The sequence below is a fragment of the Ascaphus truei genome, chromosome 3 (genome assembly GCF_040206685.1).
Source record: "Ascaphus truei isolate aAscTru1 chromosome 3, aAscTru1.hap1, whole genome shotgun sequence".
Lineage (NCBI taxonomy): Eukaryota > Metazoa > Chordata > Amphibia > Anura > Ascaphidae > Ascaphus > Ascaphus truei.
Genome location: NC_134485.1, coordinates 333471324 through 333493251, shown reverse-complemented (window position 1 = coordinate 333493251; position 21928 = coordinate 333471324). Strand labels below are relative to the sequence as shown.

The 21928-nt window shown below is 44.5% G+C and overlaps 1 protein-coding gene across 3 annotated transcripts in view; it reads left to right on the top strand.

The window, feature by feature from the left end:
- ARHGAP9 (Rho GTPase activating protein 9) overlaps window positions 1–21928 on the top strand; it is a 142520-nt gene that overhangs the window by 33304 nt on the left and 87288 nt on the right. For 2 of the 3 annotated variants that reach the window (XM_075591530.1, XM_075591529.1), the window contains exons 4-5: window positions 19173–19400; window positions 20446–20535. In XM_075591530.1, coding sequence (XP_075447645.1) covers window positions 19173–19400; window positions 20446–20535 — 318 coding nt within the window. Of the gene's footprint in view, window positions 1–16546; window positions 16716–19172; window positions 19401–20445; window positions 20536–21928 lie in introns of those variants that run through there. The other variant, XM_075591531.1, reaches the window with a different exon arrangement.

Genomic DNA, 21928 nt, shown 5'->3' with positions numbered 1-21928 from the left:
ATTCGGGGCAGTACAAGGAGCTTTCAAGCAAACTATTCATCCCAAGGGCAGTACAAAGGACACGGGGTCATCCCTTTAGGTTGGAGGAAAGGAGATTTCACCAGCAACAACGGAAAAGTTTCTTTACAGTAAGGGCAGTTAAAATGTGGAATTCATTACACACAGAGACTGTGATGGCAGATACAATAGATTTGTTCAAAAAAGTGTGGACATCTTTTTAGAAAGGAAAGGTATGCAGGGATATACCAAATAAGTAAACATGGGAAGGATGTTGATCCAGGGATTAATCCGATTGCCAATTCTTGAGTCAGGAAGGAATTTATTTTTCCCCTTATGAGATAACATAGGATGATCTGACACTGGGGTTTTTTGTTTGCCTTCCTCTGGATCAATAAGTATAGATATAGGATAAAGTATCATCTACTATATATTTCTGAAAGCACTGTATGTCTGCATGGCCTGTGTCCCTAGCGGCAATCTCATTGGTCCCTTGGCCCGCCCGCCCCCGCACACCTCTCATTGGCCTGAGGCGGAGTGATGGGCCAAAGGACACATCACACACACACACACACACACACACACACACACACACACACACACACACACACACACACACACACACACACACACACACACACACACACACACACACACACACACACACACACACACCTCTCTCTGTCCTCTCCCCCCCCCATCACACTCACCTCCCTCTCCACTCACCTCCCTCCACCTCCCGCTCCACTCACCTCCCTCTCCACTCACCTCCCTCCCGCTCAACTCCCTCCCCGGCGTGGGGACAGGCAGTGGGCAGGGCAGCCTGCTGCTGCCTCCACTCACCTCCCACTCCACTCACCTCCCCGGCGCGGGGACAGGCAGTGGGCAGGGCAGCCTGCCGCTGCCTCCACTCACCTCCCGCTCCCTCCACTCACCTCCCGCTCACCTCCCTGGCGCGGGGAAATGCATTGGCTAGGGCAGCCTACCAAGGACCCCTTCCTCCCTCGCGGACTAACTAACATGGCGGCGGCCAGAAGGAGAGGTGAGTGTGTGTGTGTGTGTCTGTGTGTGTGTGTGTCACAGCGTGACAGTGTGTGTGTGGGACACTGTGTGTGTGTCTGTGTGCGTGTGTGTGTGTGTTACACTGTGTCTCAGACACTGTAGAGTGGGGACCGGAGCTACACATGGGGAGGGGCGGGGGTGGGTCACGAGCGGAGAAAGATACAGGGGGAGTGGAAAGGAGGGACCCGTCAATTTAAAGCAAACCAACCACCCTCCTGTCCACTGCCCCCCCCCTCCTGTCCACTGTCACCCCCCCTCCTGTCCACTCTCCCCCCCTCCTGTCCACTGTCACCCCCCCTCCTGTCCACTGTCACCCCCCCTCCTGTCCACTGTCACCCCCCCCTCCTGTCCACTCTCCCCCCCTCCTGTCCACTCTCCCCCCCTCCTGTCCACTCTCCCCCCCTCCCATCCCCTCCTGTCCACTGTCCTTTCCACTGTCCCCCCCCCTGTCCACTCTCCCCCCCTCCTGTCCACTCTCCCCCCCCCTCCCATCCCCTCCTGTCCACTGTCCTTTCCACTGTCCCCCCCCCACCCGGCCACTGCCCCTCCCTCCCCCCGGCCACTGTCCCCTCTCCCCCCGGCCACTGTCCCCCCCTCCTGTCATCTCTGTCCACCCCCTCCTGTCCACTGTCCCCCCCCTCCTGTCCACTGTCCCCCCCATCCCCTCCTTTTCCCCCGTCCCCCTCCCCTCCTTTTCCCCCCCTCTCCCCCCCTTTTCCTAGCGCTAAATGTAACTCACGGGCAACGCCGGGTCTCTCAGCTAGTCTACTATGTAACTAAGTCATAGTAGTATCCAACGTTTCAGTGCATACACGCACCTTCATCCGGTCATCACGCACTGTGATGGCAAACAACATGTATAAATAGTGCCCCAAATGAACTACCCACATCCCTCCTGGTGCTAGGTCCTGCCACTGAGTGCAAAAGCATCTTTAGTTTGTGACGTCATGAAGCGTACCACGTTGCGGATCCGGAACATGATGATGTCACAGCCTCAAAGCACCGATGATGGGATACACATCTCGCAGAGCTCCAGAGGCTGCAGGAAGGCATTATGTGAGAGGGGCGTCACTATGGCGACGTCTCTCCTGTCACCCAACCCCCTAAATGGAGGCAAAGCCATGTTCTGTGCTAAAAGAAGAAAACAGATAATAACAAAGAACCGAAATAAACAAAGTTTCCCTCCCTAAGAGAAGGAAGAACACTGAAAACATTAGGGAAAAAAAGGGGACTTAAAGAAACACAGGAGAGGCGTAGCTTGATGCCTCTCTGCAGCCTCTGGAGCTCTGTGAGGCATGTACCCTGTGATCAGCACTTTGACGCTGTGATGTCATCACGTTGCGGATCCGTGATGTGGTGCGCCTCATGACGTAGCAAACTGGAGACGCTGTTGCACCCGGCAGCAGGACTTGGCACCAGGAGGGAGGTGGGTGGTGGGTAGTTAATTATGGATTCGATTTATACATGTCATTTGCCATCGCAGTGTACCCCTGATGAAGGTGCTTGTATGCACCGAAACGTTGGATGCTACTATGACCTCTTTAAGTCATTAAAAGGACCTTTTTTGCAACCCATTGAAATGCTTCACTTTTTGGTGAATTGGGTGTTATCTCACCAAAATAATGCAACTAGGTTTGCAAAGTTTAATAATTCATGCCCTAACTGCCATGTTAGCTAAGTGGTGCTAAACCCTAAAACACTCAACGGCACCATAGGGCACTAGAGGCCACATTTACTAAGCGGTGCTAGTCTCTACGCCTCTTTCTGTCACTCCTTGTTTGCTCCACCTACTCTCCGTGGTGCTGGGCAACTCCATTGTTCATCTTAGAAACACAGACCTTCTCCATTATTCAAGCTCTTAAAGCAGCAGAAAGAGCAGGACATGCTCAGGAGGCAAGATACTAACTTTCCATGAGTTAAACTCATATAGGCTTCTGGGGGGAATTACTGCTTTAAATAATTACTGATGCTATCTACAATTAAACGGATTACCGGGGGAGAGCGTAGGGCCTCTGTAACTCTCTTACCTTCTCCTTGGCGATGTCTTCCTGCTGTGTTCCTCATCATGGTGCCGCAAAGTTAAATGGCGCCGCTTTGCCATGACAATGGGACATCACGTGACATTGTGACGTCACGTGATGTCCCATTGTCATGGCAACACAATGCCATTTGACGTTGCGGCGCCATGATGAGGGACACTGCAGGAAGATATCGCGAAGAAGTTGGTAAGAGGCCCTGCACCAGTTCCCTGCACTGAACCCCACAATATTACCAGTCGGCCATCACCCACTGCCCACCCATAGAGCTATTTAATTTCATCTGAACACCAGTGAGGAATTATCTAAAGAATGACATTCCTGGTGGTTATTACTAAGGCTTTAGTGATGTAGGCAACACATAAAATCAGTGTGGCAGTCCTTGCAAAGGGTTTGTTTGTTGTACCTACATTACATTAGACTCTATGGCCTCGATTCACTAAGCTCTGTGAAAGCAGCGATAATATTCTGCATGGAGCTAAAAAAAAATAACACTGAATACTTTTGCCTATGTAATGCTGTAGTCACTAAGAATTATATAGGGGCAATAATCATACATATACTGTAGCTTTTTGGCGGTAATTCAGGAGAGCTACTAACGCCAATGAACTCTTCCTTGGCTATTAACTATTCCTGAATAACGCCTAAAATCCACATGCAAATACAATAAAAGCAAGTCCAGGACCTGTAAGGGGAGGGTGGCATGATTTAAGGCCGAGGAGCCCCTCCCCTAAGGAGCCATGTGGTCAGGCCAGGAGGGGGGGGGGTTACGGGATCTTGCCTACCTCTTTCTTCAAGGATCTACTGGAGCGAAGTACCAATCCGCCCTGTCTTTAGGCATTAAGGAATGGCGGCTTTTGAAAGAAGGTTGGGATATATGTTGCAGCTTGGGAATGTTATTGTAGGAATAATGTTTACTCTGGGGGGGGGGGGGCTCAGTGAGTATTGGCTCCTGGAGAGAGGTCGACCTCGTAAATGGATACTTGGGGAAGGCGGTACCATTCTCGGCTTAGGCGGTTGGAATGGTGGTGACCTTCTGTATGGGGGCTATGTGTCAGTCGGCCTAAGGTGCTTAATGAGCACGAGCTGAGGGTATCCTCGAGCTCTGGATAAATGTTAGTGGAGAACACTACAATAGTGACCACAAGGGGTCACCGTAGCCCCTAGAAATAGCACTCTGGGTATACAGTATGTAATGGAATCACATATGTGGAACAATACTGAATGATTAGGAATATCAAGGTCACCTCTAAATGATGATATACTATAGAGGTGGTCATGGAAAGGCCACACGGATACATATCTTAAAAATAGAATAATAAACTTTAATGTTGAATAAAACCCTGTTGCAGGTTACATGCAACAACACACACAGGTTCTCTTGATAAGGCTTCTTTATTGAGCCTTAAAAACATACAGCACACAAAACAAAATAGCTTCTCTTAAGCATACAAAAACAAAATAGCTTCTCTTCAGCAGACAAAAACAAAATAGCTTCTCTTCAGCATAGAAAATAAGGCAGCATCTCTTCAGCATGCAGGACACAGACAGTTCATCACAAATGTACTTTGAAAAACAGACCTTATAGCAGTAATCTCTTCAGTATTTCAGTCCTGTCTCCTGACCAGCTAGCTTGCATGTGTGTACAGCCTGGGGTTTTTAAAACACCTTGATTATGCAGCTGGGGTCAGACTAATTAAATAGCCCTTCTCAACTGAAACTTAACCTCGTCACTGCTGCACTGCAAGCCTAAACATAGGTTTGCCAGGTATACGCACAGCTAAAGCCGACCATCCACCCCTTCTCTAGAAAAGAAGTCAGCATTTGCATTTCCTTTTCCAGGCCTGTGCTGAATCTCAAATGAGAAGGGTTGGAGTGCCATATACCACCTGGTCAATCTAGCATTGGAGTCCTTCATACTATTTAACCACTTCAATGGAGCATGGTCCGTCACCAGAGTAAAATGGACTCCTGCCAGGTAATGCCTCAAAGCCTCGATTGCCCACTTTACTGCGAGGCAGTCCTTCTCAATCACTGAGTAGTTTTTTTCCCTCTGGAACAATTTCCTACTCAGAAAAAGGATCGGATGTTCCACTCCCTCAAACTGTTGAGACAACACTGCCCCTAGCCCTATCTCTGATGCATCGGTTTGCACTACAAAAGGCCTGTTGAAGTCTGGGCTTCTAAGGATGGGACACTCTGATAGACACCTTTTTATGTCCTCAAAGGCTCTCTGACACTCCCTTGACCATACCACTTGTGTAGGGGCACACTTTTTTGTGAGGTCCGTTAATGGGGCTGCAACTTCCGAGTAGTTGGGGATGAACCGCTGATAGTACCCTGCTAAACCCAGCAGAGAGCGTACCTGCGGTTTTGTTTGGGGGGTCGTAACTTCTTTCAGGGCAACTACCTTGTCGGCTAGTGGCCTTACTTTTCCACCTCCCACTGCATACCCTAAGTATTTGGTTTCCGCCTTACCTATGGCACATTTCTTAGGGTTGGCTGTGAGCCCTGCCTCTCTTAGAGATTTGAGAACCGCTTTCAGCCTATTTAGATGGGCCCGCCAGTGTTTACTATAAATGACAATGTCATCTAGGTAGGCTGCGGCATAAGCCTTTTGGGGTCTCAGCACTTTATCCATGAGTCTCTGAAATGTGGCTGGGGCTCCATGCAGTCCAAATGGCTTTGTCACAAACTGGTATAAACCCATGGGAGTGGCAAAGGCTGTTTTGCACTTGAACTTTTCCTCTAAAGGTATTTGCCTGTATCCTTTTGTTAAGTCCAGCGTGGATATATATTCCGCGTTACCAAAGGCGTCAATTAACTCGTCCACCCTTGGCATCGGATATGCATCAAACTTGGATACCGCATTGATCTTTTGGAGGTCCACACAAAATCTTAACTTCCCATCGGGTTTAGGGACCATAACTAGTGGACTACACCACTCACTGCATGATTCCTCAATCACTCCTAAGTGTAACATTTCTTGTACCTCCTTCTCTACCAGGGCCCTATGACTTTCAGGCAACCTATAAGGACGGGAACGTACTTTTTCCCCAGGTGCTGTCTCGATCACATGTGAAAATAAATTAGTTTGTCCTGGCAAATCAGAAAAAACATCATGGAATTGTGTAATTATTTCTAACAAGTCCCCTTTTTGTTCAGAGGACAACTGTCTACCCATTGGGATTTTATCGTCACCCACGATGTTCTCCCATGGGGGCTGAGGACCCAAGTCTGTTTCCTCCACCACAGGGTGGATTAATAGAGACCGCTGCATCTTCCAGGGTTTCAGCAAGTTCACATGGTAAATTTGTTTATCCTTCCTGGACCCTGGTTGAGCGATCTCGTAATCCACATCACCCATGCGGCGGAGTACTTCGAATGGGCCCTGCCATTTGGCTAGGAGTTTGCTCTCACAACTGGGTAACAACAACATCTATTAAAAGAAACAGGGAGTGGGTGCAGGGAGTGGGTAGAGTAGTGTAGATATATATAGTACGCTGTAATGAAGCAGCTATAATAAATGTATGTATAACCTGTCTGTCATCTGCAACGGTACTAGCAGTATGTGTTCAATCATGCGCGTTGTGTAAGACATATATAACACAGCAATACAAACACCAGTTAAACTAGTAGTATCATAAATAGTATACAGAGGGTTTGGCATCTATATCCCTTCCTGAGGGACTGTGCCGCACAATGTGCTGACTGGTTGTTGGCTATAGTGAAGGTGTAAATCCCATCAGTCATGTATACAGTTACTGGCAGTTTGTACTTAACCAAGCACGCTGTGTTAACAGCTGAATCACACACTCAGCTTGTACCTAGAGTGCACAGCCAACAGGCTAAACAGGTATATAGAGGCGCAGCAAAGCTACTAATCACCAAAGGGGATATGTATTGTGTCTCCTGGCCATGTTATCAGATGACAAGCTCCCCCCAGCAAAGGAAAGCCACAAAGTCCTGACGCACATGTATCCAACAAAGGGAACTGTGTATCACAAGTGCACCTATAACCAGGACAGTTGGCAGTGTGATCATGCAACAACTGTTGCAAGTAGGGCTCAGCTGTATACGACCTGATAATCGTGGCCTCTATTGCTCCAATATCTGACTGGTGACCTCCCCTGTTTGTGTCTGCCTATTCACCCTATACAGGATATCATTTGATAATTCAAAATGGGGGAATACTATCACCCCCTATCTGTTCATCAATTTTTACCTCCCTATCATACTGTCTAGCAAGGACTAGGTCTTCCCTTTGCCTCTGGCGAAAATCAGGGAGGTATAGGTCTGGTAAATCTCCAGGGTCCATATCCCCCTCCCTCTGGCCCTCCCACCCATCACTTGTGACTTCTGGCAACTAGAATGGTCACTTTGAGACGCAGATTTCTGCAACCAGTCCTGTTTGTCAGAGCGTCTTTGCTTCCGAGTCTTTGGAACCCGGTGTCTACTGGAAAAAAGGTCTGCCGAGAAGGGGAACAGTTTGCCAGGGTTCTCCTGAGCCATAGAATAAGGCTCCTCATGAGAAATTGGAGCCATTAGGTCCAAAAAGAAAGGCCAGTCCCGGCCGAGCACAACGGGGGCAGGGAGCCAAGGAGTGACTCCTACTTCGAGGTAGGCCTCCTGACCTTTTACCTGTAGCCGGAGTTTGGCCGTCGGATACCGTTTTACATCGCCGTGTCTACATTCTATACTCCATGGAGAGTCAAAAGAACACACGTTAGGCGGTAACAGTTCCTGGAAGACCAGAGTTTTCCCAGAGCCCGAATCTACAAGGGCCTGGACGTTTTTTCCCCCAACCTGGGCTGGAAGTAGCCTGGGCTTGTAATTTTCTCCAGTGAAGGCCGAGGCGACGGTCCTGCTGAAGGAACAATCCATCTGTGGACAGTTCACATGCTGGTGTCCTTGTTCTCCATAGGCGGACCATGGAGAGGGTTCCCTCGCAGGAGGGGGCCGTGGATAGCGCTCCGCTGGACCGGATACTGGAGACCAGGCATCTGGTGGGTCCTGTGGGCGACGTCCTCGGCAGTTCCTCTCATTTGGTGACAAGCCGACATCAGGAAGGGGATAAGGGTCTCGGCGGTGCCCGGCGTTTTGACTTCTTCCTTGTTGGAAGGACTCCTCCTTTCGTGGCACTTGGCGGTTGCGCATGGTGGGGCCGTAGTTTCCCCGTTTTTCCAATCTCCCTCTTTGGGTCTCCACAAGTGCTGGTGAAGTTGGATCTGTCGGGTCCAGGGCATTCGCCTGATCCTCGGTCCCAAGGAAGTTCTCAACGAGTCGGACCGCCAAAGCTAGGGTTTCAGCAGCATGGCGTTTTACCCATGAGCGTGCGGAAGGGGGTATTATCTGTATGAATTGTTCCAAAACCACTTGCTCAAGAATTGCCTCCTTAGTGCACTCCTCGGGTTGTATCCAGTTAGTATACAAGTCCAATAACCGCTGAGCGAGGACCCGGGGTCTCATCTTAGCGGTGTACTTCAGGTTCTGGAACTGCTGCCGGTAGGTCTCTGGGGTAAGACCTAAGCGATCCAGTATGGCGGCTTTTACTTGTTGGTAGTCCATTGCCTGATCTGCTGGGAGGCCCTGATATGAGGCCTAGGCTTCTCCTATGAGGAGCGGGGCCAAAGCAGTTGTCCAGCGATGTGTAGACCAGCTCTGGGCTTCGGCAACCCTTTCAAATGCCAGTAGAAAAGCCTCTGGATCCTCGTTCGGAGCCATTTTCCTCAGAAGGACCGGAGGTTTGTTCGCAAGTTCTGGATTGACAGACCCCTGGAATTGGGTCAGCAGCTTGGCCATCCGCCGGGGACCATGCGAGGCCTCTGTAAGTATCTCTTACCTTGACTCAGATGACGCGTCACAATAGCAACGCAGTGGCAAATGACACCGCGAGTCATGTGACATCAAATGACCCCCACGGCGTCATTCACTGTTGGAAGGTAGGGGGGGGGGCACGGAGGCAGTGCTGGCAGGGGGCGCAGTGCCAAAAGATTATGCACCCCTGCTCTAAAGGCTGCGTGTAAGGCCACGTTTATAGTAGCTGCGACGGCACACGCGGCGCGAACAATAAACCTCTTCATACAGGCTGCCCATAGAGCGCGCGACCACGCGAGCGATGAAGCACGAACGCACACAATTCTTGAAAAGACAAACAATTTTGTCTTTGCCGCGCGACGGCTGGGTCACATGCGTGGTTCCTCCACGTGCTGTCACGGCCACGCCTCCGCCACTCCTCCCTGTCACCTTGGACCTCAGTGCAGGTTTTGGGTACCGGTATCTCCTGCAAGTTTAAATGTCCCTGTCACGTGACTGGACATTTAAACTTGAAGGAGATACCGGCACTCCATACTGGGGCCTGGCCTTGGGAAGCAGAGGGTCCCTGGACCTGAAACTAATGAGGTTCAGCTCCAGAGACCCCCAGCTTCAATCCCACTGTATGTAATAAAAATAAAATAAAAGCAGAGCTTCATTACCTTAGTGGCTAACCGCTAAGATAATGAAGGTGTTAACCCTCCCGCTGCCCCCCCCTGGAGGCCTAACCATCAACCACGGGGCAACTACCCCCTTCACCCACCCCCTCTATCCCCAACACCACACACAGGAATGGGTAATAGCCCTATTTGGCTATTAGCTCTTTTGCCCATTCATATATATTACACATATAATACAAATTACATAAACGTTTTACTTACCCCTGCCCTGCTTTTCATCCTCATCAGCACCAACATCCCAGAAAGGGCTGATGCCCAACCATTAAAACACCAGTGGGACTTCCGATATGGCAGCAGAAGACTGAGCTCTGTGGAGACTCCGCCAGATCGCAGCCAAAAAGGATATAATCTGCAAAAAAAAAAAAAAAAAAGTCGCCAGAGGAGTAGGGAAAGCTAGAGGCTCCTTAGCATTTTAAAGTCAGGTTCAATAAATTGAAAGATATGTATTATATGGCGGAGCGAAGTATCACAATAGGATGGGAGGCAGGAGCTGCTCCTGGAAAAAAGGAAAGTCAATACAAGTGATGTTTATGTTAATGTTTTTTCTTTCTATGTGTGTGTTATGTTATAATATTCCCAGATGTATTTCAGTTCATGGAATTACGATCATCAGCAGCAACAGTAAAAAAAAAAGGACTGCATGCATGGTGCGCGGTAGAAGAGAGAGTAAGGCTTGTATTAAAGTAAGCACGGGCGCGCTAATGAAAAATACCTGTCTCCTTATGACAGTGTATCCAGTGCTGACGTGCGTACGGCAGACAGCGTTGGTGCGACAGCTGTGTGGAAATACAAAGAAATTTGTATTTTTTAGCAGCTGCCGTGCTACGTGACACTGTGAGCCAATCACAGTGAGGCCTACTTTTGTGACATCATGGCCACGCCTCCTAGTCACGCATGTCATCATTTGGCCTATAGGCACAAAATGCGCACGCCACATACACGTGCAACATCATGTGCGCGCCCGCACACACGCAAGCGCTTGCTATAATACAAGACTAAGATACCCACAAAGGCAGCAGGAGAACCGCAAGTATATAATCACAAACACAAAGTAAAATGTACATGAAAATAGTCTATTGGAACTTAAAGGGCATAAATTCTCCAATAAAGAAAAACAAAATTCATAGACACCTGAAAAAATTAAGGACAGATATTGCACTAGTTCAGGAAACCCACCTGAATGAAGACGAAAGTAAAAAAACTTAAGCGTGACTGGGTGGGAGAATGTATTTATTCCCCAGCAGTGGGAAAGAAGGGAGGTGCAGCAATTCTAATTAATAAAGCACTGCACCTGGAAATAATAACTTCCTCTGGGGAGACTGGTGCAATGTAGAGAAAAAATACACTAAACAGAATTAAACATTTATTACCTATATGGCCCCAATGAGAATAGCCAGAGCTTTTTCCAGAGCATGGTGGAAAAAATCTTGAAAGACAAAAGTAACAATACTATAGTGGGCGGAGATTGTAATGTAGCTCAAGATCCATTGTTGGACAAATCAGGGCAAAATATACAACAGGGGACTGCGTGAGGGTTTAGGGGAGGAACAACACATCATCAGGGAGATGAAGTGGCTCAGTGAGTAAACGACACTGACTGGCACTGAGTTTGGAGCAGGGGAACCTGGTTCAAATATCGGTGTTGGTTCCTTGTGATCTTGGGCAAGTCACTTTATCTCTCTGTGCCTCAGACACCAAAAACATAGATTGTAAGCTCCACAGGGCAGGGACCTGTGCTTGCAAAAATGTCTCTGTAAAACTAGTAGCGCTATAATAATAACAAACTATTATTATTATCTAAACATACAACGGAAATACAGAAAGCTAATGGGGAAATCTCAACTGAACCCAAAAAAACATCTTTAGCATTTCAAGAATACTATAAAAAATTATATGTACAGTAAAGAGTGAGGAAAACACAGAGGTATTGGAGGATTTTATGGGAAAATTACAATTGCTTAAATTAACAAAGGAAGACCAACAAAGATTAAATGAATGAGGCAATTTCCATAGAAGAAATATCAGATTAAAAAACATAAAAATGGCAAATCACCAGGGGTCAATGGGTTTGGGGCCAAATTCTATAAAATCTTAATTGCGGAAATAGGCCTACCACTTAAGGAAGCATTCAAAGATATATTAAAAACGGAGGAATACTTAGAAACGGGCAAGATGGCTTTCTTAAGGATTTTTCACAAGGAAGCGACAAACCCAATAAATCCAGAATCATATAGACCAATTTCATTATTAAATCAAGACGCCAAGATCCTCTCAGATCTTAGCAGAGAGGCTAGCATCAATCCTACCAAAATTGATCTATCCAGATCAATCTCGATTTGTAAAGGGGAGACATCCAGTAAAGAATATTAGGAAAGTTATAGCTGCGGTAAACTGGACCAAATCTAATATAAAAAATAATAAAAATAATATTATAATATCAATAGACGCCGAAAAGGCTTTTGCTAATGTAAGCTGGAAGTATCTGCAAAAAGTGGGGACTGAGGGACCTTTCCTTAGGATAATACAACCAATATAAGCAGATCCAAAAGCTAAAATAATGGCAGCGGGGTTACTGTCTCCCGAGTTTAAATTATACAGAGGTATGAGACAGGGATGCCCTCTGTCACCTTTGCTCTTTAATTTAGCTATCGAGCCTTTGGCTGAGTATCTGAGACGTATGGAAAGTTTCAAGGGAATCAACATAGGGAAGTATGAGACTAAATTAGCTCTATTTTTGGGCGATCTGCTGCTCCTAGTGTCTAATCCGGGCGTTGCCCAACATATTTAAAGCTATTGGGGAATTTGGTAAATTCTCAGGGTTCAAAGTTAATGTTACAAAAACAGAAATATTAATCCTCACAAATAGGAATGATGTAACATGGGATGAGAATTTACCCTTTAAAAGGACAAGGAAATCTATAAAATATCTAGGTATTAATATTGCAGCGGACCTGGGAAAACTATATGTAGACCATTTTAAAAGTATTTTTTCAGAAGGTAATAAAGGAACTGCAAGGGTGGCAGAACCTCCCTCTGAACCTGTCAGGGAGATGCCAACTAATCAAAAAGGTCAGCTTTGCCAGAATTCTCTACCCCTTACTAATAAAACATACAGACACCAAAGAATTAAATAGAGCATTTAGTACGTTCATTTGGAGAGGAAGGCGGCCCAGAATAGCATTAAAAAAACTAAACTATGCAGAGAATCGTGGGGACTAAATTTAGTGATGCCACTTGTCTTCAATCCCATTGGCTGTAATACCATGTGATATAGCCATGTGGTTTGAAGGTGAAGTACCTCCCTTGGAGATGTCACATCCTTAACAAAAAAAAAAGAGGTGGGCACATGATACAGTGTCCAATCAGATGGTGCTATACCATCTGACCTGAAAATGTGACGTCACAGGCCCTATATAAGGTCTGGACACCTAATTTAACAGGAAGAAGATGACGAGACAACATCCTGTTCTGGATTTACCATTGGATTTTGGATTGACAGATGAAGATAGAAGATTAAAGAAAAGAAGGAAATAATGACAGATGAAGAAAGAAGACGTGATAGAAGATAAGAGAGCAGAAGTTTGTTATCTGTTCCGGATTTTCACGGTGGATGGCATTGGCTTGACTTTGATGACATTAGTGTACGAGAGCTTGCAGAATCGCCGGGATTCGGAGGGTCAACACTTCTGAAGGTAACAAGAATATTGAATATATGTAATTTTATTTTTACAGGTTTTTTTATTGTATTTTTTTATTTTTATGTTTTTTATTGCCCATTGACTGATAATGTATTAATCTGTGCCCATTTAGGGTACAGATCAATACAGTGACAGCCAATGCATTTTTTGGCAAATGATTTTATTCTATTGATTGTTGTTTTTAAGTTTTCTGTTTATTGTTTGGCTTAAATTGTTTGTCATTTGGATGGCTTGTTTTGAGTTCATTTTCCGATTGGTTTAGGTTTTTAATTAATTATTTATTTTGTTGGCTACTGGTTTTAATTGATGTGTTTGCTAGTGGTTTTATTAAATAATTGATTTGTTGGCTAGTGGTTAAAATTAATTGATTGGTTGGTTAGTGCTTTTATTTAATTGATGGGTTGCCTAGTGTTTTTATTTATTTAATTGGTAGACTAGTGCTTTTATTTATTTAATTGGGGTGTTTAGGTGCTTGTGCATATCTTTTATTATTGTGTATTTTTGCCCTTCTGCTTTTTTATTAGGGTGACCATTGACTGCTATTGTGGCTTAGCATGCCCATATTATATGGGTATGATGTACCACTATGCCAATCAATGGGTACAGGTGGGTATAGTAGTCCCAGGGTGGGTGGTTAGGCCTCCCGGGTCAGTAGCGGGGAGGGTGGGTTAACCCCTTAATTACTATAGGTGTTATTAACCGCTAAGGTGATTAAGGGGTTAGGGGCCATTAGATTGTATTTTTTCATGTATTCTTACTGGCATCGGAGAACATGGACCTGGAGTATGCTGACGAGGACACCCTTCATGATGGCAGGGGTAAGTAGAAAGGTTTATTTACTTTATTGATGCTGGCTGGCTAATGTTGTATTTTACAATGGGCAAATTAGCTATTATCCATATCTGGATAATAGTTATTTTGCCCATTACTGTACTGTGTGTATTGGGGGGAGGGATGTATTTATTTGAATGTATGCATATGTTTTTGTTTATAGGCACAGGAATGGTACCGCAGGCCGGCGGGGACTCCCAAGGGCCCGGGGACCAGCCGAGGGCACCCGCCGGCCTCTGTATCATTTCTGTGCATAAAAACTAAAAATTACTTTTATGTGTGTAAGGGGGATATAGAGGTCTGTGGAGGCACAGGGGGTGGGTGGGTTGTGTATTGGTGGGTAGTACATATTGCAATGTTTATTGAGGGAAATTGCCCCCAATAAAACTGCTATTGTGCCTTAACCCCTTCATTGCCTTAGCAGCTATCCGCTAAGGTAATGAAGCTGCTTTAATGTACATTTTATTAATAGTGTGCGGGAGCAGGGGGTCTCCTGAGCTGAACCGCATTGGTTACCGTCTCGGGGACCCCCTACTTTCTGAGATACAGACCCCGTTATGGGGTGCCGGTATCCCCCTGCAGGATTTAATCCCCCGGTCACGTGACGCGGGAGATTTAAAAGCACAGGGGATACCGGCACCTCATAACGGGGCCTGTATCTCAGGAAGCAAGGGATCCCCGAGGCTGAAACCAATGCGATTCAGCTCAGGAGACCCCCTGCTCATGTACACTATTATCAAAATCAATATTTTTACTGCACGATCGCCTGCAAGAGCCTTGCATAGAGACTCGGCGTCTCCATGCAGCTCTTACAGGCTGCATTTTTTTCTATCAGCTATTGCGCTATAGAATTTATAGCACGATAGCACTGATACAAAAAACAGGTTGCACAATAGTGTATTTTTTTATCAGCCTTTAAAAAATGGCCTTCACGTCTTAGTGAATCCTGCTTTTGGCTTCATGTCTTGCAGCACGATAAAAAAATGCATTGTCGGACGCAAAAGCACTGATTTTATCACTGCTTTGTGAATCGGCCCCATAGTCTCAAAGTGCAGCCAGAGTGTAAATGTGATCTATCCCACAGCTTCACAGTTACTGAGGCTGGTGGATGGGAAATCCAGACCAGATTTCACAATGGTTATAATTCCCCCCATATACTCTCCTAATAGAGGAACAGGTATTTATGGCAGTTAAGTTTGCTGCATCAGTCTCTCTCCTAGAGCCTGGAGGCTGAGGCACTGCTGCTCCCTGCATCCAGTTCGGGGAGGACGCCCCTTTCAAGTATCGGAGTATCCAGAATGATTGCCTGGACTCACTTGGGGCACAGGTCCCACAGCTTCAGATAAGAACAGTTTATTATTCCTATTATACGTTACAATGTGCTCTGTTTAGAACTGGAAACTGGAGATAGCCAGCCAGTGTGTTAGTTAGACACGGTTGTATACAGTAGTTTGCCTTCCTACCGTGGAGTAAGCTTTAATTTTATGCTTCAGTTTTTCCTTAAAGTGACTGTGTGCCTGAGTTATATTGTCTGCCATTGATATGAAGCATAAACCACTGAAGGTTAAGGACAGAGTTCCTCAAATGTATATCCCTTAAAGTTGCAGTCCCCAACTGGGACGGGATAAAAACTGTCAGGAGCCTGAATGATGCAATATTGTGCTACGCGTTTTCCCTTTGTCTGTTTAGCAACACAAGAAGATTGTGTCATAAAGTGCCCGGACAGATGGCAGCGCTTTGTAAGGGAGCCATTTGTCACAATACACATATTCACTGCATTCTATTGTAATATTAACCATGGTGATACAGCATACAATATTCAAAATAGTAAGCCACACTTTGTGGGGTGCAACATATGTTAATGAAAACGCGATGACATCGCTCTCCGTGTAAAGAGAGAAATAGCCGTCACAGAGGGGGTCCTACCGTAGTGGGACGGCTATTTCTCTCTTTGCACGGAGTGTAACGTCATCACATTTTGGTTTGTACTATTTGAAGAGCTGTGGAAAGCTCGGATGCCAGCCTCAGTGCCATGATCCATGCGGTGAGGCGCACGGAGTTTAAAATGGCTGCTGCCATTCACACACGTAGACAGAAATGTCAAACTACGGAGCTACTAAAGTATGCGAGTACTGCGTTTTGGAGCTTTTGAATGTCATATGGATGAATATTTTTCGGGGGTTATGAAGCGGTTAGGATTTATATTTTCTTCTACATGTGTGAATGGCAGTAGCCATTTTAAATTCCCAGAGCGGGTGTCTTTAAAAAAATTACAGAATTGAAAACTGATTGACAACAATATGTAGACACCGTAAGAGTAAAATAGACAAACATCTCCCCCCCCCCCCAAATAATGTATTTGTCAGCAGAGAAGAAGGTTGCCTTTCCTTGCAAAATCTTGAGCGGGGAGGTTCCTCTTTTCGGCGGGGGAACAGGATGTAGAGAGGCAGCGAGAGTCAAGTGGTGGTAAGGGGTGAGAATGAAAGAAGCAGAGCTCAGGACACCCTGATGAAAAGCAACAGTACAGTGGCTGAACAATGTTTTTGTGTAATGCTCAGCAGCACAACCTGCTTATTGCTTATAACTGAGTCTTACAGGTAAATGACAGTGTCTGTTCTACCCTGGGTCTGTGTCATACGGGTTGGACTTTGGGACCGTATAGAGCAATGGAATTGTCAGTGCCCATCGTTATTTCTTCATGGAGGGTTAGGATTTGTTGCAACTTCACTTTTAAGCAACGGACATCAAGTACAAGGGAAGGAGGAACTGCCTGTACTGTGAATTCGTGTGGAGTTCAGTAAGGGTGTTCTAATCCTGAAGAAGGCTCTCATTTCCACATTCCATACACTACTCTACTTCTTCTGCATACAAATGGAGGTGCATATTGTTCTGCGCAGGGAAGCTTGCGGTGTCATTGCCTATATTTTACCTGGTACACAGATAGATTGAAGATTTAACAAGGCATCGTGCATTTTTAAGGGACATTTACTTTTCCTGGGGGGCTAAAGTATGTGTTAACACAGAGAAAAGTGTGTTTAGATGGTCTGCTCTATTTTTTGCAGCTGCTGCATATGTAAGAACAGTTTCTCACACCTCATGCAGCCATGTCAGACTTACACCACTTGCAAATAAAATGCAAAAAGAGAGACGCAGATCTTATTATAATCTGTGCACCATGTAATTCCTCCGTAAATTCTATATAAGGGCAGGATGAAAATTCCCCGGTTTTGCTCCAAACAGATCTCGATACTGAGATCCCCTGTTATTTTTGCAATTGAGGGGTTGGAATGGTATTTTTGCTTGAAACTTGTATTGCTGCTCTCAAACTATGAATTTTGCATAAAAATTGCAGTTACAGGTTGACACGTGTGAAACTATAACACATCACTGTGAAACTGTACTCCACATTTAGGAAATTATTCTTTACAATAAGGGCAGTTAAACTGTGGAATACATAACCCATGGAGACTGTGCTGGCAGATTTATTTATTTTTGATTTATCAAATATTTTACCAGGAAGTAATACATTGAGAGTTACCCCTCTTGTTTTCAAGTATGTTCTGGACATAGAGTTAAGATGACAAATAATACATGGTTACAAATACAGTTACATAAGTGAACAGGGAATACATTATATACAAGACATAGCATAAACAGTTAGATAATAAATATTATAGGCGTATGTAACAGTTACAGACCAGATTAAAATGTGAGACAGCCTTAGATTTGAAAGAACTTAGACTGGTGGTGGCTGTGAGAGTCTCCGGTAGGTTGTTCCAGTTTTGGGGTGCACGGTAAGAGAAGGAGGAGCGGCCGGATACTTTGCTGAACCTTGGGACCATGAACAGTCTTTTGGAGTCAGATCTCAGATGATAAGTGCTGCATGTGGTAGTGGTGAGGAGCTTGTTCAGATAGGCGGGTAGCTTGCCCAGGAAATATTTGAAGGCAAGACATACAAGAGATGTCTTCAAAAAAAGGTTGGACATCATTATAGAAAGGAAAGATATACAGGGATATACCAAATACGTAAACATGGGAAGGATGTTGATCCAGGGAGTAATCTGATTGCCAATATTTGGAGTCAGGAAGGCATTTATTTTTCCCCTTATGAGATATCATTAGATGATATTTCACTGGGGTTTTTTGTTTGCCTTCAACTGTATCAATATACTGAAGTACAAATATAGGATAAAGTATCTCATTTAACATGGGTTGAACTCAATTGACATATTTTGTCAACCTCATCAACTATGTAAGTATGTAACTCTATTGGCAAAAATGATCCAGCTTTAATTACGAACATAAAATTCTGGTGATAAAGTACCATCTTCAGCAAATTTGTTCTAAATTCTTCCCTTCTAATACCACAAATAGGACATAGACGCGCAGACATTTTTTGTGTGAAAATTGTGAAATTTGAAGGCAAATTGTCGAAAGAATAAAAGGGCAGAATCCTTTGCAAAAGAATCGGATTGGCTTGATTAAAATACTTTTAAAAATTGAAAAGTAAGACAGTTGCATATGTTTAGGGACAGGGCATCATGATTGTGTTTGACTATAAAGCTTGAAATGCAGCTCTGCTCTGTATTTGTTTTTTATATGATCATCTATACTGAAGAACTCCCCCCAGAACACTGACTAGGGTATGGCCTTGGGCTGAGGCATATGACTTCAGAGCTCTTAACAACATGTTGTTCATGGCACAGGAGACTGTCCTAAATGGAGTTTCCCAGGGGGGAACCTCATGAATGTCTATGGAAGCAAATTATTTTGTTTAGACAGTGTTCCCATCTTAACAAGTGATTGAGAGAGTCATTGTGATTTGTTTGGATGGGGAATGCATCCTTGAGTGGGCTATAAACTAAGATTTTATGACCAGTTCCATAATTTGTGCTCTTATAACAAAAATTAGATTGTAAATCCTTTGAATAAGGAATCTCTTTTTTTACATGTTTTACGGCATATGGTGCATATCCCAACTAATATTCAGAAGTAAAAAGTAATGTGTGTTTGGGAGCGTTCGCCACTAATGTTGCCTTTTCTCTACCCTTAAGGTGGGCTTGGCAAACGCAATGCAGGAGACTCCAGTCTATAGTAATCTGGAGGAGATGAAGAAAGGAAAAGGGTCTCCTCCTAGTCCTTCTTCTTCTCCGGTCCAGATTACGGAAAACTGGGAACGCCATATGGATCCCATTACAGGCAGGAACTTCTTCATCAACACTGAGACGAAAGAGAAAACATGGAAGCCCCCCAGGAGAAGCAGGGACAGGACCCCGGAAAAAGTAAGTAGTGGCTACTTGTTTCAACAGTATAAAAAACAAACAAGAACGTTGTCTAGGTAATGTTGAACATTTTCAGTATTCTGCTTCTTATTTAATTGTTAATTTCTAATTAGAAATTGTATCACATCTCGGCGAATTTTAACCTGTGATATTAACATGTCTCAGGCAGTCCCCCAAAACTTTACTTACCCCTTACAGCAGTCAGGAACTGTAGGTAATGGCAACTGAAGACTCATAGTGGATCACTTTTTGCTTCGTATCCACCTTGAGGGCTCTTCTGCATGTCGCCTGCACCTCTCCGTTAGTTGGCAGGTGCCCAGGTCATGGCAGGAATGTCCTGGGCCTGAAACCTTTCAGCAGGCCGAGTCCTTGACGTCTATAACACCTTTTGGAGTTGGAAGAGGATGGTTTTGCTTAAAAAAATCTAGGTGCATTTTATACAGAGGTTCAGTAAGTAGGATTTGCAAGCTGCAACCTCCAGAATAGAATACAGGCATACCCCGCATTAACGTACGCAATGGGACCGGAGCATGTATGTAAAGCGAAAATGTACTTAAAGTGAAGTAATACTTTTCTCCACTTATCGATGCATGTACTGTACTGCGATCATCCTATACATGCATACCTGATGTAAATAACGCATGTGTAACAGGCTCTATAGTCTCCCCGCTTGTGCACAGCTTCGGTACAGGTAGGGAGCCGGTATTGCTGTTCAGGACGTGCTGACAGGCGCATGCGTGAACTGCCGTTTGCCTATTGGGCGACATGTACTTACTCACGAGTGTACTTAAAGTGAGTGTCCTTAAAGCGGGGTATGCCTGTACTTGAATGGTTTGTATTTGGAGCAAACATCCTATGCTAGCCTTAGAGTTACACACAGTGATCACATTGGTTATAATGACATACGGTAATAGTGGATATACTGCTATCACAACTGAGACAATGGCAGTGGAAATGAATAGCAACAAGCCAATACAGACCTCTGGTTTTAATGGCATTGGTATGGGCGATGTGGCATTTCTAAGAGTATACTCTTTTTGGACAGGCTTCCACACTTCCCAGGGACATGGATCCAGCTGAGTACAAGAATTACCCAATCTCCACTGTGCACTACGAGAATTTGGAATCTGAGCAGGTAACGATTACCATTTGCAAAGACCCTTCAATCCAAAGAGAACAACAAAGCTCTATAACATTTAGGTTATAATATGTTAGGAAACAAATTAAATGATTATATTCAATGAAATATTTACGTGAAAGCATACTGTCCCAACTCTTCCTATTTATGAGGGAGACTCTGAAAATGTTATTATTTGTATGCTCATCCTTGAATAAAATGCCCTCATTACAATGCAAGTCAATAGACATTTTAGAAATCTGTATTTTCATCCCAAATCTCTGACACAGGCTTTAAAATATTTACCAGTATAGGCGATTGATATACCAATACTCATGCTGATAGAATGTAAACTACAGTGGGAGCCCAGTGTATATATTGGTAGTATAAGGATTATACTGGCACCCTACTAGAATGAAGGTGATATTGGGTGCACACAGCTGCAAATGTATCCATACCATTCCACAATATACGCCTATGTGAAGGGTTGGGTCCTAAACCTAAGAAAAGATTAGCAATATGTCTCTGATCTCCGCTTTTGATTTAGTGACTCCATAACTTAGCTTATTACAAAGTGAGTGACCTTGTCAGCTACTTTTATAAGTTTACTATGTGAATATAGGGACACAAATTATTTAAGATACTGTATTAAGTTTTATGAAGAGGCAGCCATTGATTTTGTTATATAGTAGTGTAACCCCTCTACTTTTAGCTCTCAGACTTATGAGTATTGCTGAGGTGGGGGTCTTAGTTCCTACTACTAACTTACTAGGCCACACGTGGCCTATGGTCTGACGGCAGGAAGAATACACACAGTATGGGTGATACAACTACAGTAGTTTACTTACGCCTTTCTAACACTGGTACCTTGTGATCCTCTACTGAGGATCATTAGCCACAATACTCAAATACAACACAATCCGTAATAACGGTATGATAAGTTTGCCTAGCACATCAAGGTAGCCCCAGATCAGGCAAGGTCTAACGTCTATTTGAATTATTTGTTATTTTGTAAGAGAGAAACAGGAGGAATTCCGTTTCTGGTATTGTTTGTACTGGGTGAGCTTTGCATGAAACGGGGAACAAAATTATTTAACCTCTTTGATGTCTGAGGTTACAAATGCACTGCAAAACACTGACTTTAGGCACCAAAGGGATCAACATAAACATCCTACAAATTACATACAAAACGCATAACATCAATATGTGCAAATACTAGCACACACGGCAAGCTAGTCATGGATTCATATATTAATAAGTTCTACATTACGTATTTTTATCACGTACTTTAGGTTGGCTAGTTTTATCTTGTCTTTTATACAGTATATAGTGGCCATTAAATATAAACTGTACGCAAGATTTTCTGTAATGTTCTTCTACAATTTGAGACGTACTACTTAACGGTAGAGCA